Genomic DNA, 16,649 nt, shown 5'->3' with positions numbered 1-16,649 from the left:
CCCCCCCACCAAAAAAAATCAATAATATGTATAGTTTTAGAGGTCAGCTGTCCTGCAGATGTGAATACTTCTTTCAAAAGTCAATGAAAAAGTATATATTCATGAACAAAAATTTCTATTCAGGTTATACATTCATATTTATATCTATAATTATTGGTGCTCTTGGCTAAGTTAGTAAATGTTTAAGTTGCAATCTAGAAAAGTTGGGATTTTTAGTCAAAGTCATCACATGCAATTTGTATGTGGAACAATAAATATATGCAAAATTTTTCTAAAGTTTAACATGTAATTCTTTATCACTGTTGTTATCCAAATTTAGTGATGGTGCTTTGTTAAAAAAGAAAGCTAAGAGATAACACACACATACACATACATACACACAAGCATGCACATAGATTAATTGGTATGAAAGACTGTTCATTGAATTTACAACATAAAAGCCACAATTATTAACTTTAATAAATAACTGGCTGTTCTTTTGATCACATTGATTGAAGAAACCTTTAATTCAAGATCATAGTAATATTAATCTCAAACTTGAATTCACTGTGCAGAGAATCACTAACATCAGCAGGATACATCAACATTGGAGGAAAGACCAAAATCATAAGAATTTAATTTGTTGTAGTTATAGGAAGAAATCAGAACTATAAGTGCAATTTTCTTTGAGTTATGAACTCAATAATAATTTATGTAATTGCTATAAAATGATGAAAAATGGGGAAAAAAATCCTACTGTAGGCTACATGAAAAGAATGAAAATATACTCAGAGCTAATTTTTATGACACACACAAAAAGAAAAACCTTATGCCAACAAACGACATGCTTAATGTAAGAGGCAAGTTGATTGTGATTCTATTCACAAAAATGAGAATAAAGCACAAATGACAGTAAATAAAACATGGTTCAAGAACACATATGCTGATGCCAATAACAGCAGTAAGACTGACCATCTACTCATATCTAGCTGCTAATGTCGATAGTAGCAGCTACAATAATACATGTATCATGAACTAAAAGAGTTTCCAATGAAATGTTTCAAGACAAGGTTATTTTATTCTAAATCCCTGCTACACGACAGTACATATTTGACTTACTGAGTTGATGTTAACAGAGATCAATAATATTAGGATTGAATTTTTTTAACAAAGTGATGAATCATCTCACTGTAAAATAAGCACTTACTTATATTCCTGTTTTATAACTGTTATACAGTATTTTGAATAAACTATAGAAGTAAACAAAGCAAAGCAATTTGAAAAATGACATCATGAAAAATGGGAAAAAAGGTTGTTGATCTTTTAGAAGACTATCAGTTTAGTGGTGATACTTATCAAATGTAAACAATTAGTTACAATTCTTGACAACAACAAAAAATAAAAATGAAAAAAATATATGTATGAAGACAGGAACAAAAGAACACTTGAATATAAATTTATCATTTAATTGATGTTAGAAGATATAAGCAAGAAAATCTGGCATTAGAGGAGAGTAGGTAAAAGAAAAATAAGTAACAAGAAATTCAGTTGAAACAATCAGGTCATTAAGAATGGTGCATACTTTGATTAACTGCATTGCTTTTTGTTGAGATAGAGTAAAATAAACTTTCAGATCAAAATTGGACATTTCATTCTTAATGACCTGATAATTCGCTGTCAAGGAAGAAATTAAGGAAGAATTAATAAAAACCCCAAATGCATCTTCTAGTGAAAATCTGGATTCATTCTAAGTGTAACCAAAATGCAGTGTGGCTTGAAGGAATATGGAGAAGTATCAATGGTGATATCCTTGAGACTGTGATACAAAATCTTCAGCAAAAGTAAGCAGCAGAAACAGACTTGATTGTTGGACATTGGTATAAAAAAGAAAACTCTAACCTTCTAGTGGGTGGGTATTTCATTGACCATTATCATTCAAGCTCTCAGTGGTGATGTAAATATATCAAGCTGGCAAAGATTTGCATAAGCAAATCTGCTACAAAAAATACTATTCACATAGGGAACTTAATATAACACACACATTTTTCTCGCCCCTCCTTAATTCTTCTGTCCCTCTACCTCCTCTCTCCACGTGACCGGTGTTCGGCCAAGCTTGATCTTTCTTTCTTGGTTCGACTGTCGTCCGTGCAACATCTATATTACTCCCTGTGCCTGTGAAATCTTGTATCCCTGCCGTAAGGCTTTATTTCCACACACGCCAGCTTAATTTAATTCGTCCTTAGTTGAAAGACACCTGTTGTTATGTCCTGTTATTTGTATTTGTCTAACATTCTTCGTTTTTTTTTCCGTCCTTGTTTTCATATACATTTGCTGCTTTCTTCCAAGGAATCTAATGCACTTAGCTTAGTTTTTCCTTGGGGCTGGCCAGATTGGAGCAATCTCGAGTATAACCAGCCGAAATAGCAAGAATAATCTGGAACTCGACTGAGGAAAGAAAACTCTGAATGACCCATCCTTGTTTTCTTTGTATCGTCTATCTGGATGTTTTATTGTCCCTTTCTGGTATCACCTAACTGTCTGGATGTTTTACGTTCTTGTCCCATTTTGTATTTTTATACACACACATAGAGCCTATCTGCTATTCCTTCAGGATTACTGTGACAATAACAATATCATTACGGCTGAATAAACAACAGCGAAGAAAGGTGGCTCTGAATGTGTTGAGCAGCTTCTGATCAATAAAAGTATATGAGAGGTGCAACATAATAGGAGGAATTTTGTTATAGCCTGACTTAATTACAAGAAAGCATTCAATTCTATTTTAATTATGGATGCTACAGACACTTTGACTTGCTTAAGTTCCAGAGATCATAATCAAGACCATAGACAACTTGGTTGAAATCAAACATATTGTCTCTGATAGGATAAAGTATAAGAGGGATGTATTTTAAAGAAACAGCATGTCTCTGATAGTGCTTATAATTGCAGTGAATCCCTTATTCTTTTTGTTGAGGTAATGTGAAGGACATGATTGGCTCACCAGAGGACAGAAACACAAAACTGTCACAAGATTGTTTGTGAATGACCTGAAAGTATATGCCAAAAATATGAATGGTATGAACAGGAGTTTTGACCTAGGTATGGCTTTGTAAACAATATAGGGACAGAGTTTGGCCAGGATGAGTGTTTCTTCATAATTGTAAACAGAAACTTCTAACAAGGAATGTGCAACAAGTGGGGAAGGCATCTCCAGAGCTTTCTGTAAACAATAAATTATTGGCCCACAATGTGCTTACTGCACTAATACTCATCTCAACATTTGGGTTACTCAACCGGACACCAGAAGAGATTCAGGTGGTTATATCAAAACTCAAAAACAACCAGAAACTTTTACATCAACAACTATTGACAGCCTCTACCCCAAAACGAAATTTTCATATCAATAAATATCTATTGACCACCTCTACTCAAAACAAAAACATGGAAGTAGATGTTTAACATAGAGTCAAACAACCTTTGAATACCACAACATATACTCTTTGACAGCTTTTGCTAACCAGATCAAAACATCTTTTGAATATCACAGCATTTTACCTTTGATAGCATCTACTTATCATAAAACACTGAAGTACATTAATGGATTAAGTTTACATGTATGAAAATTAAAACAGAGCCTCACAAAGTATTCTTAACTGGTGGCAAGAGATACACAACCATGGATGTTACTCAGCTTTACTGTAGCAAACAGGTCATTTGCAGTTTTATGTCAGATTATTTTAGAGAGATAATAACAACTAACAAGGACAGTTTATTAAAAGTCAACAACTGGTATATTAATCCTCACTTTGAAGAGAGTGCTTTCACAATCCAGAAACTAGAAATAGCAACAAAATACTTGATGCATAAAAGGGATATGGATACGCAAAGCATGTGACAACAGATGCAGATTGTAGAATTAACACCAAAGATGTAACCTATATCATAAGTAGTTGCTCAAAAATGTTATCATCACAAAACCTATGAGACATGATGTACTGTCCATCACACTAAACAAGGCAATCTGTGGAAAGGATGGTCTTGAATATAAAAATATAAGTTATAATGATGTGATGGACACACACATAATAAGAAAGAATACTGGTGAAGTGTTCCTGTCAAAACCCATGTAAAATGGAGGTATAACAGACTTGAGATATGAATCTGGGACAGAGAAAACAAAGGGTACACAAAGGCAGATATCATCTGACCAATAGATATTAACAATGTTAGGAATAAAAGAAAATGGACCATCTATACTGAACTAATAAGAAGTCTGCAGATACTACACCAGACTATAGCTTTACATTTATACCAATGATTATTAGTGTACTTGGTTAGTAGAACCAATTTTGAAAAGCTGGCCCATACAAAGCCAAAAAGGATACAGTTAATTAAGAAATTACAATTGAAAGAGTTGTTAAAATATGCAAGACGTCAATAGTATGCATACAGTTCATAGATTACAAGTGCATGCATGTGCATGTACATATACATGTAGAGCAGTCATAGCAGTATTATAGAGCCCATGGAAAAGCAATGCACTGGGGCCTATACAATTTATATACTGATAAAAGCAACAGCATCGATTAGCATTGGTCCTTAGACCAGTGTAAACATGCTTTAAGATGGCACTGCATACCCGTATTCCTGCAAGAATACTTACATGCATATATAATTGATGATAAAATTTCAGTGATAAGTGCTTGTTTCTGGGTTGGAAACAGGCTCTTACTGGTAAGAAAATTTTTTACGTAAAAGCAAAACATATTTACACAAAAAAAGAAGAAAAATTAATGAAAACACTTTTTTTCCCTTTTGACATATGAATCTTCTATTTTCTACTTGCAGTGTTTCAGAAAATAATCAATATTCAACTCCTTTTTGACCCATTTTTTATTTCCTGTATGGCAACCATTCAAAATGAATTTCTGTAATCTCAATTTTCTTCTTCCTAATATTGAATTATCTGTTACCAAAGAATATGTTGAATGAAATGTATGAATTCCTACTTCAAACTATATCTTTGCTCTACGATATATTTGAAAATATTCTCAGTATTTCTTTTCTTGATATATCTGCCATTGTAATATTTTATCTAGACATGCAATGACTCATTGATCAAATGGTTAATTGTCACACATTATTGGGGACATGTGATTAAACATCACCTAATATTTTGCATCAATGGCGAGCTGGCAAAATCGTTAGCACTCCGGGCGAAATGCTTAGCGGTATTTCGTCTGAGTTCAAATTCCACTGAGGTCGACTTTGCCTTTCATCCTTTCGGGATCGATTAAATAAGTACCAGTTACGCACTAGAGTCGATGTAATCGACTTAATCCCTTTGTCCCCTCTATGTTTAGCCCCCTGTGGGCAATAAAGAAATAAATATTTTGCATCACCCATGTACGAAAGAAGTATTTGAGATGCAAATGTAGTTATCAGTATCAACGCAAAGGGGTATTCGATTGGCAGAATCGGTAGAGTAGCAGACAAAATGTTTTGCGGTGTTTTCTTGCGTCCCCATCCCATCCTGAGCTCGAATCTTGTTGAGAGTGGCTTTGTCTTTTCGTTCGGTAAGGATCGATGTATAGAATTCAGTCACGTAGTAGAATTGATATTATCGACTATACTTCTTATAAAGAAAAAAGAAAAAAATGTGGCCTTGTATCTATGTAAGATATCAATATCCGACCTAACGAGTCATACATGTGCAGATATTGACAAATCAACCTATAAAACATTTAATCTTTTTTTGTGTTTAATTCACATAATTTAAATCTAAATTTTATTTCATAAGAAATGTGTGGATACTTTCTCAAATTCCTTTTAGACTCCAACTAAACCGATGATTATAAAATACTGATTTCAAATTTTGGCACAAGGCCATCAAGTCAGGGGGAGGGAGTAATTCAATTACATCGATCCTAATGCACAACTGGTACTTATTTTATCGACTCTAAAAGGATGAAAGACGAAGTAGACCACGAAAGAATTTGAACTTAGATCGTAAAGATGGGTGAAATGCCGTAAGCATTTTACCCGGCAAGCTAACGATTCTACCAGCTCGCCGCTTTAAATGATTAAAAAATATTAGCGATCACACTGTATTGTCGCTTTCTCATAAAATATCGCAATATAATTAAATAGCCGATATAAATGTTGGTTAATTGATTTCTTCAGTCACGTTTTACATCATAGAGTCAGGGAGAGAGTGTAAACGACATATAGGGTTTAATATAGGTGCAAATGTTGACTTTGCCCCCTTCTTTCAATAGTATTGCTGTATTTTGATCACATTTCTTCCTCATGTTCCATAGGATCATACATCTTAAATAGTCAAAGAAGACTTTGTATAGGGAATCTTAGCTGAACCTATTGTAATAATAACATGTTTCCTGTTGACTGTCTTGTCATCGGCAATGTGTGCATACTAGGTATGAGAGGACTTATACAAATGAGATATTTAAAGTAACAAATACTTTCGCTATTTTGTATAAATACCAAGACCTTTGATAAAAAAATTTAAATTGTAATTATTGTAAGGAAGTCGTATTTCCTGATATACCTATGGTGGAAAGAGTATTTTTCCAGAGTAACTATGTTTTAATATGCCAGGCAATTGGACAATGTAGAAAATCTAGATTAGAAATTCCTTCTTTAGATCAAAAAAAATTGTTTTAAAGCCATAGTCACTTTCGAAATATCCTCCTACCAACATGGTCACCCTATGAGTTGTAACTGTTTAATAACATTTAAAATCATTAAATATTAATGGTCTTTAGGAAACAGAAAACAGAATTACAATTCAACACTTCTACATGCAGAGAAGTCACAATAATAAAAGAAAATCATCAAAATTATGGTAAATTCTGCTAAATTATGTGTTAGGAGAGCTATGTAATTTATGCTTTTCTGACTTCGAATGTGGAAAGCATCACATTGTGTTGTCAAAGTCAGATGTCTTTATATTCCTTAAGAGAATAATAGCAATAAATGGTAAAAAGTTTGTAGAAATACAAGTTTTCCACATAGTCTGTAACAATACGATTATAGAGATACGTAAAGTCACCACATGTAACAGAAATTTTGTTTACAGCCTTTGTACTTAATTTCTTCTAAATTTTATGGGGCATTACGACGACTTGCTCTGCCAAGTTCTGAGCTCATGGGAAAAAAGACGACTATTTTCCTAGACAGGATTTTAGTCAATGGCAGACGCTCTAATATATTTTCCCAACATCTTAGAAATTTAAATGCAAAAAACATATACGCCATTAATTAGCCCACCTCAGTATTAAGTTACCACCGCCTTTACCTTTCTCTCAAGGATTCTACTCTAGCGGTCAATTCGAAACCTCCCCGCAAGATCACCACCATCATCATCGTTTAACGTCCGCTTTCCATACTGGCATAGTTTGGACGGATTGACAGGAGCTGGCCAAGACAGAAGACTGCACCAGACTTCTGTGTCTGTTTTGGCATGTTTTTTTTAAGGCTGGATGCCCTTCCTAACATCAACCATCCCGCAGAAGAAAAATATATATGCAATGAAAATAAGTTACTTTCCAGCACACTCTAATTTGCATGTCATTTAAACTTAGAACATTTACAAAATAATAAGTTTATAATTTTATTGTGCCTTATAAATTGATCGTTAGCAGATTATTACAAGGAAGAGTGAAGAAATTCAGATATAAACCTCCTTAGAAATCTATTGATGAATTTAACTAGTAGAATCCTATTTAATGTCTAATAAGATCAGTCTTGCTTAAGGGCTTAATTATAAGATACAGGAACGTTTACTACTTGTTTTGGTGATAATGTTGAACGGAATCGATCAGCTTTGCAAGAAGAAAAACAAAGAGCTTATCACCATCAATCACACAGTTTTAATTTTAATGTTGGCGTCTCTGAGATGTTAGTTAACTCTGAAGCTCTATTGCAGACTGCCACAATGAAAGAAATCGATAATTTTCCTTTTTGATGGAACAATTAAAAACCTTATTACAAAGAACTATGCGCGTCAGAAGCATGTTTATTTACTGGTACGAAGAGAAAAATGATTAAGAACAACTGTATAGGTCAGTAGAGGATGAATAAACAAACTGACATTTTTTTTTCTACAAATAAAAAGACTGAGAATATTAAACAATGAGACAAAGCTGGAATTCACTTCTACTGAAAAATAGACTTTTATAGAAAAATATATAAATCAGGCATGGACAACCTTTCTCAAGAAGTGGCCCGCACGGAACATGGCTCATCATCTGGTGGGCCGCACTACTGAAAAATTCATGGTGATTTTCCATTGGATATGTCATTCAGAAAGTCACACGCCCCGTGGGCTGCCCATGAACTTCTAAACATGATACGTTCATGCTGTAGTCTTGTAAACGTGTTTCTCTAATACTTTTAAATAAGTGTAAGGGAGATAACCATGTGACTGTTTTGTGCAGCCCCGCGACACACATCAAAGATCAATATTATTCAATGTGTCGTTTTTAAGGTTGTAGGGTGTGATTTGAAGGAAACGAGAATTTGGCTGCTATTTCTAGCATGCAGGGTAACCACATTCAGACGATCTAACTGGTTATGAATGCTTCTATTTATATGAAGGGCCTAACGCATTTTCTGCTAACCCGTCGTTTTATATGATCCACCCCAGAAAAAAAATCTATAACACACTTAGCTGTTTGAGATAAAAATTACACAATAGAAAAGAATTTAACAGAGAGAGAGCTAGAAAAAAATTCAAAACAGAAAATCAATACATGTATTTAGTAATTTGCTAGATCGAACTGTATGGTGAAGTTAATGCGCGTATTCTGGCAAAAATGCTTAAGGATTTTATATCCTCCTAAGGAATTTTAGTACATTCGAAAAATAAAAATAAGTGTAAGGCACACCTTCGTTAGAAAATTTCTTGAGACTTCTGTTTAAACACAAGAAATGTTTGTCAACTCCCATCTCTCTGTTTCACTATATAAAACAGTAACTTTCCATGTTTGACTTTCTTTTTACATTTTTATTCTGAATGTTTTAAACGTAGGAGATTACTATTACGGAGTGTAGGGGGGATTCAAATATTTTTCGTTACGGAGGCAGGTGGTACTTATTCCGAAACTCTACCTGTAAAACTAAAAAGAAAAAAAAAATCAACGCTTTAAAAATTTTTTTTTTTCACAATGCTCCAATAAAAAGTTATTGCATGATTCGAACCAAAGGAAAAAAAAAAGGAAAAATCCCTAAATTAGATATGAAAGAAATCAGGAAAATATTAAAACCAACTGGTTCAAACAATATGTATAAATAAATTAGGCAGAAATATTTTTTGTAATAAACCCTAATGTTTAAATTCGACCTTATTTCATCGGCTTTAGGGGGGGGGGGAATGAAGCCTAAAATAGACTTAAGTGAGATTTGAACTCAGAATTTGAATGCCTATCAACTTCACCATCTCAGTCGTTGGTATAAATATATAACTAGACAAAAAGATTCACTGTATAAAGGAAGGGGTATAGATTTATAACATTTAAATAAAGCCTTCACAGTGCGTAAACAGCAACAGCAAACTGTAACGAATTTGAGAACATGTATTTGAGAACAAAGACAATTCAAATAATAATGTTAAGACAACATATTCACGAGTTCAGTAGCAAAACTAGAAATTCAAATTATTTTTTTTTCGGTTAGGATTTAATGAATAAAATAGTAATTTAGTAACATCCATTGGAATTACATTTATTGTGACCTGCAGTATTTTCTGTCCTTTGAAGCAATATCGACCTAAGCTTTTTTGTCCCCCGAAAGCTATATGGATCTTAAGCTAAGTTGGTTGATGCCTTTCTCGAAAGGGCTTGGTAGGAACACTATAGCCTGACAATAACAATAAACACACTGCAACAAAATATCAATAAAACTACTAGAAAATGGAGTAGAAGATAAATAGGACAAATCGAAAAAGGGTTCTTCTTAGGCTAACTCTTCACTCAGGATTGACGGTAAAACCTCGAGAAAATCTAATTTCTCTCTATTTATAATAAGTGAATAATAAATATTAGAATATTGAATTTTTTTTACAAGAGTACACAGCACTTCGGGCTAATTGAAAGAATAACAAACCAAAATAACAAGAAACAATCTTAACTGTTTTCCTACATTTATCGATTTTGAGTGCCACGAAGGAATATGTTGGCACACATCTCAGTAGTTGTCTAGCTAACAGTTTTAAGTGGTGTATACTGACATTGCATATCTGAAAGTTGTTCTGTAAATATATGGATCCAGATTAAAGAATCACCATTAAAATGAACAGCCAGCAAAAGAGTAACTACTTGGCTACGTGACCTATTAGAAATAACAGTTAAAACTCTCTCCAATTACAGTTAGATATAGATACACGCACACTGAACTAAAAGAGTTGAGATGGTCACGACTGAAACGTCTTTGACCATATGTCTGCTTCCGAAGGCAACGGACATAACCGCTTCTTTCTTTCATTCATATATATATATATATTACTCTTTTTTTTTTTTAGTTGTTTCAGTCAATTGACTGCGGCCATGCTGAAGCATATATATATATATATATATTTATATATATTTTATACTGTGAAACTTAATTTAATTTTAATAAATTGATTTTAATTGAGTTTTTACCTGTAATTTTGGATTTTATCCCCAATATTATATATATATATATATATATATATATATATATATATATATATATATATATATATATATATGAAAAAATTAACATTCAAATATTACTTGGCCGAAATATTTAGGTTAGATAGTCAGTCAATGAGTTTAAACCAGAAACGTGTTGTTTTGAAATATGTAACAAATTATTGTAGCCAGATGGGATAGGCGGAAAAAGAGGAAGTACACCTACAACAACGTTTTTTTTTTTAATATGTGACCGGAATAAAGGTGTGATGTTCGTAGGTATATAAAAGAATGAAGTCTCCAAAAGAATGATGCACCGATGTAAAGTCAAGATCTTCAACAAATTCTCCAGTCTTCAAAATAAAAATATAACGTCCATATTTAAAGACATAGCTAAGATGAGCCTACGAGGTTGTTCAACATACTAGAAATAGCAGTTAAATCTCCCTCAAATCATATCCTACAGTCTTAAGAAAGAAGAAATGGACACATTTAATGTGGTCCTGAAGATGGGTTGGTTCAAGACAGGAACATCTTCGATTATATCCAATTCGATTAGAGCTGGGCTGATTTGGGGCTAAACAAGAACACCAAACACAGGCAAGCAACGGCTACAGTCCTTGTCGAGTTTTTACTCAACAAATGACCATATACCACAGAAATCGAAATAAAAGTACACACGACTCAATATAACAACATTATTACATATGTAATTAATCAATGGATGATGATGATGATATACAATAATAGGTTTTCATTGAGACATTCTCCGAATTGAAATATGTAGGTGCAAGAAATGCCTAAGCACATTCAATAGCACATTCTTCATGAATAACCCCTCTACATGTAAATAGCATAATAAACAGATCGTTTGAATTGTACACACTTACAAAGATTAGATCATATATAATAACTAAGACATTTTCAAAGACATGCCTTCACATAGACAAATAAGTAAATAAGGTCATTTAAAATATAGCGTCGATTGAGATAGATAGATAGATAGATAGATAAATAGATAGATAGACAGATGTATTTGGTCAACATACACTGTGAGTGTACGTGTAGATAGAGAGACACGCAGATTATATATATTTAGGCTATTAACACACACCAATTATTGTGTAGTATTTGGTCACATACATAGAATAATGAATGTTTACTTAGTAACAACACACATCAATGTGTAATGATTATTCAGCAGCACAAGTTTCTCTACTAACGCCTATCGATGTGTATGCATCTCTCATATGTGTATTTATGTACACACACATATAGATAGATAGATTAGTATTATTGTGTTAATCTAGGAAATTGATCGTTGTGTAAGTCCTAAGTGAAAACTTACCCAAAAAATTCATCATCTTGAAATTCCTGAAGAATAGAACGTCCAAACATTTTGACAAATTATTGTATTATCGAACCCTTTTCTTCCTTTGGTTCAAAATTATTATCCGTTCAGTTATTTAGAAATTAACCTTTCCGAGAAATAGGAAGCTTATTGTTATTTACCAGTATTATTACTGAAAATATTTGATTTTTTTTTTCTTTAGTTGTCTCTGAATGAACAATAACAATTAATAGTGACAACCACAATTGATGATCAAGCAAGCAGTAGAAGAAGTGAAACCGAACTGTTGACTTTGAAACGACGACGTCGTCTGCATGCAAGTGCTCGGACCTGCTGATTATAGTTTCTAGCGAAACACGCCCACAAACAACACGTGTGTGTGCATGTATGTATGTGTTTGTGTAGCTGATGTCAGAGGAAGAGAAGACAGAGGAGAAGAAGAGAGTGGAACACAAAGAAAAGAAAAAGAGAAAAGAAAATAACGACGATAGAAAGAAGTGTATGGAAGAAAGAAAAAGAAAATGAGAGAAGAGAGAGAGAGAGAGAGTAGAGAAATGGAAATAAATGCTGACGACGAAAAGAAAATGCAATAAAGATAAAAAATATAAAAGAGGGTTGGGGAGATAAAAGAAAAGGAAAGTTAACGATAGAAAGAAGAAAATTAAGTAAAGAAGAAAGAAAGGAGAGAGAGAAAATAGAAGCTGACGACAGAAAGAGGATAAGAGAATGGAAAGAAGAATGAGAAAAAGAAAACGAGAAAGAGAGAGTGAAATAAAGAATGAGAGAAAAAAGAAAAGAGAAAAATAAATTAAAGGTGACGATAGAAAAAAAGAGAATCGAATAAAGAAAAGAGTGAGAGAGAGAGAGCGTGTGTATTAACAATGAAGAGAGAGAAAAGAAATAAGAAGGGAAAGAAAATATGAACATAAAACAAGGAAGGAGAAACAGAGGAAGAAAGAGTGAGCGAAAGGTATAGAGAAATTCTGAGAGAAGTAGAAAAGGAATAGCAAAATATAGTTAGAGAGAATGAGAAGAGAAATAGAGAGAGAGGCATAGAAGCGGAGTGGCTAAGCTCATATTTGTCAGTTATACTCCATTTCAAATTGTTGCCTTGAAAAGAAGTATCACTACAGGGCGTTCAGTAACTTTAAATTCTGGATTCAAATTTAGCCAATCCAAGCAGCATTATTATTATTTTTTTTTTGTGATTTTTGCTCTTGAATGAAAATTATTGACGAACACCAACGAGAATTACCGAGCCAACTTGCTAGAAATAATAGCTAAATCTCCCTAAATGACATTAGATAATGTAGTCCAAGACACCTTTCAACAAACGGGATGGTTTTTAAGTGGATTATGGGTCAGCTCAATCAGAGTCAACTTGAGGTTCAACAACAACCGAACCGACGAAATTTGTTACCGAGCCAGCTTGCTAGAAATAATAGCTAAATCTCCCTCAATGACATTAGATAATGTAGTCCTAGACACCTTTAAACAAACGGGATGGTTATTAAGTGGATTTATGGGTCAGCTCGATCAGAGTTAACTTGAGGTTCAACAACAACCGAACCGACGAAATTTGTTCAATGTGGTCGTTCAACCTGTCCAAAATAGCAGCTAAACCGCCCGCAAATCAAACTGTAATGTCTTATAACAGGAAGGTTAATGCAGTGTCTGATATAGAAAAAAGACGGGATGGTCATCAGTGGGCAAAGCCTTTGATCAGAAATCTCTTATATACGCTATGCTGAATTTGCTTTTTTTCCTCTGGCAGGAGGGGTTCAATTTAGTGAGAGTAGCTGTGCCTATGTTAGATTTAGAAATTGAAATTCAGTGATATATATATATATATATATCATCTTCGTAGTCTTAAAGCAAGACCGATGATTGACTACCAGGCCGCTGGTAATGATGCTACACACCATACTAATCATGTCTGTCGGACATGTGGAAGGGAGTGTGATTCAGCAGGAGGACTTAAACGACACGCAAAGGTACATGGAGCCCAATTACAACAACAGCCAGCTATTGCCAGTAAAGGTTTTGGATGCCAACTCTGTGCAAGACATTGTAGATCTTTGGCTGGGCTAAAAAGTCACATTCGATCACAGCACTGTTAAGTTAAGCTTCGTGCAATGGCCATACTCGATAACGAGGGGACAGCCATCATATATCATGGTCTCTCCCGTCGTTAGACGACGTATGAGGGTTCGGTAATTTCTTGCCGAACAACCACACAGATGATTTGTTTATAGCGATCAAATGTTTGTGTTCACAGAAGCTCACTCCTACCATCAAATCGACATTACCTGTACAGGTGCACCATGATGAAATGATCGCAGAGCAACGTGAAATGAAGTGTTTTGCTTAAGAACACAATGTAACGCCTGGTCTGGGAATTGAAACCACGATCTCGCAATCGCAACACCCTAACCACTAAACCATGCACTTACACACACACACAATGCTTACGTTATTAGAGCTGCTTATAATTCAAAATTCAATTTTGTTTTATTTCTACAGCACTGTTGCACATCAGATACCCTCTACACTATGTGTGTGTGTGTTCAAAATTTTTTAATTTAAGAAACTTCAAATCGATTTTTTTCCCTTCAGAAAATCGGTTATTTGAATTAAAATCACTTCATAATTAGGTCGGCTAGAGTTATCATATCTAAAGCAGGAGAGAATCTAAAACTTAACTGGAAATAAATATGCATGAGAAAAAAAAGACAAAATAAAACACAATACTAGCCAATGTCGAATATTATTTTTCTCCGCCTAATTAGCATGGGAGACAACTCCAAATAAGTTTCAGTATTAATCTGACTTCCTCAGTGAAACATAACCTTCATAAACTCCTAAAGTAGTGATGTGAGAAAAGTGTTAATTATAATGTAAACATGACAGTGTAGTTCAGACGTTTGCTTCATAAATATATAGTCAAATTGATTGCATAATATTCTCAACAAGTGTCTTCTACCATAGTCGTAGGCTGATTTGTGTGTGAAATTAAATGGAAGAAAACTATCCAGAATTTTGCTCTCTCTGTGTGTGCTATTTTACTCTTTTACTAGTTTTAGTCATTTGACTGCGACCATGCTGGAGCACCTCCCTTAGTTGAAGAAACCGACCCCAGGACTTATTATTTGTAAGCCTAGTGCTTATTCTATCAGTCTCTTTTGCTGAACTGCTATGTTATGGGGATGTAAACACACCAACATCAGTTGTCTAACAATGGTTCAGGGACAAACACACACATACGGACTTCTTTCAGTTTCTGTCTACCAAATCCACTCACAAGGCTTTGGTTAGCCCAAGGCTTTGGTTAGCCCAAGGCTTTGGTTAGCCCAAGGCTATAGTAGAAGACACTTGCCCAAAGTGCCATGCAGTGGGACCAAACCTGGAACCACGGGATTAGGAAGCAAGCTTCTTACCACACAGCCACTCCTGCACCTTAATATATATATATATGAATTTTAAAATGCATAGAATTATAGATCCATTTTGACTCTCCTTATTAATCAGTTTTAAATTGGATGTAAGATAACTGGGTAGTTAACTGAAACCATATGCTCTTCAGAAATGGCAGATATAGAAAAAGTTTGGTGACTTTTTCCTATACTTGCCACCTTTGAAGAGCATGTGGTGTTTGTTATCTAATATCTGGTTATCTAACATCCAATGTGAAACTGATTGGCAACCTCACCAAAATGGATCTATAATACTATATACTTTGCTTAATATATCCACCCTATTAATCATTCAACCACGGTAGTGGTTGAATATATTGTTAAGTCCACCATTTCGTCAATCGCAGCAGCTTCCAAGCTTCACCACTAATTCAGTTCTCAACTAAATTGCAAACTGTTAATAGTTTTAAAGAGGACACCTCTTCAGCTACACTTTAGCATAAATAGTTTGAGATTTGGTTCAGTAGAAAAAAAGTTACATCAAAATATCTGCAACCTCAAGGGAGAGGGGGCAGTAAGGCACCTATTCACCTTCTATTAGCATAAACTTTTTAATTTCAAATTAAAAGTATACCTTAATTAGGCTTAAATGATAGAAAACGTGCATGAGTAATTCAGAATCACTAGTCGCGTTGAATAAAATTTAGTAGAAAAAGAGTTATGAGGTAAAATGTTACGAAATTTCCTGTCAGTGAGTAAGAAAGTAAGGGAGTAATGCTTCATCATCATTATCAAGCTATAAGTATAAAGAATATATTTCTAAAATCAATGTTTACTTTCTAAAGTGGTGAGCTGGAAGAAACGTTTGTGCACCAGGTGAAATGCATAAGTGATACATCATTAATTATCTTATAACAGCAATGCCTGGAAGAATCATGGATTACATGGAAAAATGTGAGCATGAAAAGTAATATTCTTAAGATTATAAACCTGGAAAAGTATAGAACAAGCTATTACTTCAAGTAAAAAATAAGAAACTTCTTACTTAAAATATTGCAGCTAAAATTGAAATTTGAATATTAAAAATTATTTTATTATAGTTTACAAATATCACTATACTTATTTAAGTAGAATTTGGTAATTTACTACATTAAATACAGAAAAAAGTGACTAATTAGACAAACTTACAAATTAGCTGAACAGTTTTGTACAATAAATTTAAAAGATGAGAAC

At 33.8% G+C, this 16,649-nt stretch overlaps 1 protein-coding gene across 7 annotated transcripts in view; it reads right to left on the bottom strand.

The window, feature by feature from the left end:
* LOC106870336 (myeloid leukemia factor 1) overlaps positions 1–16,649 on the bottom strand; it is an 85,355-nt gene that overhangs the window by 33,625 nt on the left and 35,081 nt on the right. The window contains exon 1 of one of the 7 annotated variants that reach the window (XM_014916362.2): positions 12,001–12,327. The exons of 5 other annotated variants lie outside the window; for them this stretch is intronic. In XM_014916362.2, the coding sequence (XP_014771848.1) occupies positions 12,001–12,050 (50 nt within the window). In that variant the 5' untranslated portion in view covers positions 12,051–12,327. Of the gene's footprint in view, positions 1–12,000; positions 12,328–16,649 lie in introns of those variants that run through there. One more of the 7 variants, XM_014916361.2, reaches the window with a different exon arrangement.

This window comes from Octopus bimaculoides, chromosome 3, assembly GCF_001194135.2.
Source record: "Octopus bimaculoides isolate UCB-OBI-ISO-001 chromosome 3, ASM119413v2, whole genome shotgun sequence".
In the NCBI taxonomy this organism is placed as follows: Eukaryota; Metazoa; Mollusca; class Cephalopoda; order Octopoda; family Octopodidae; genus Octopus; species Octopus bimaculoides.
This window is presented reverse-complemented; position numbering and strand designations above follow the sequence as displayed.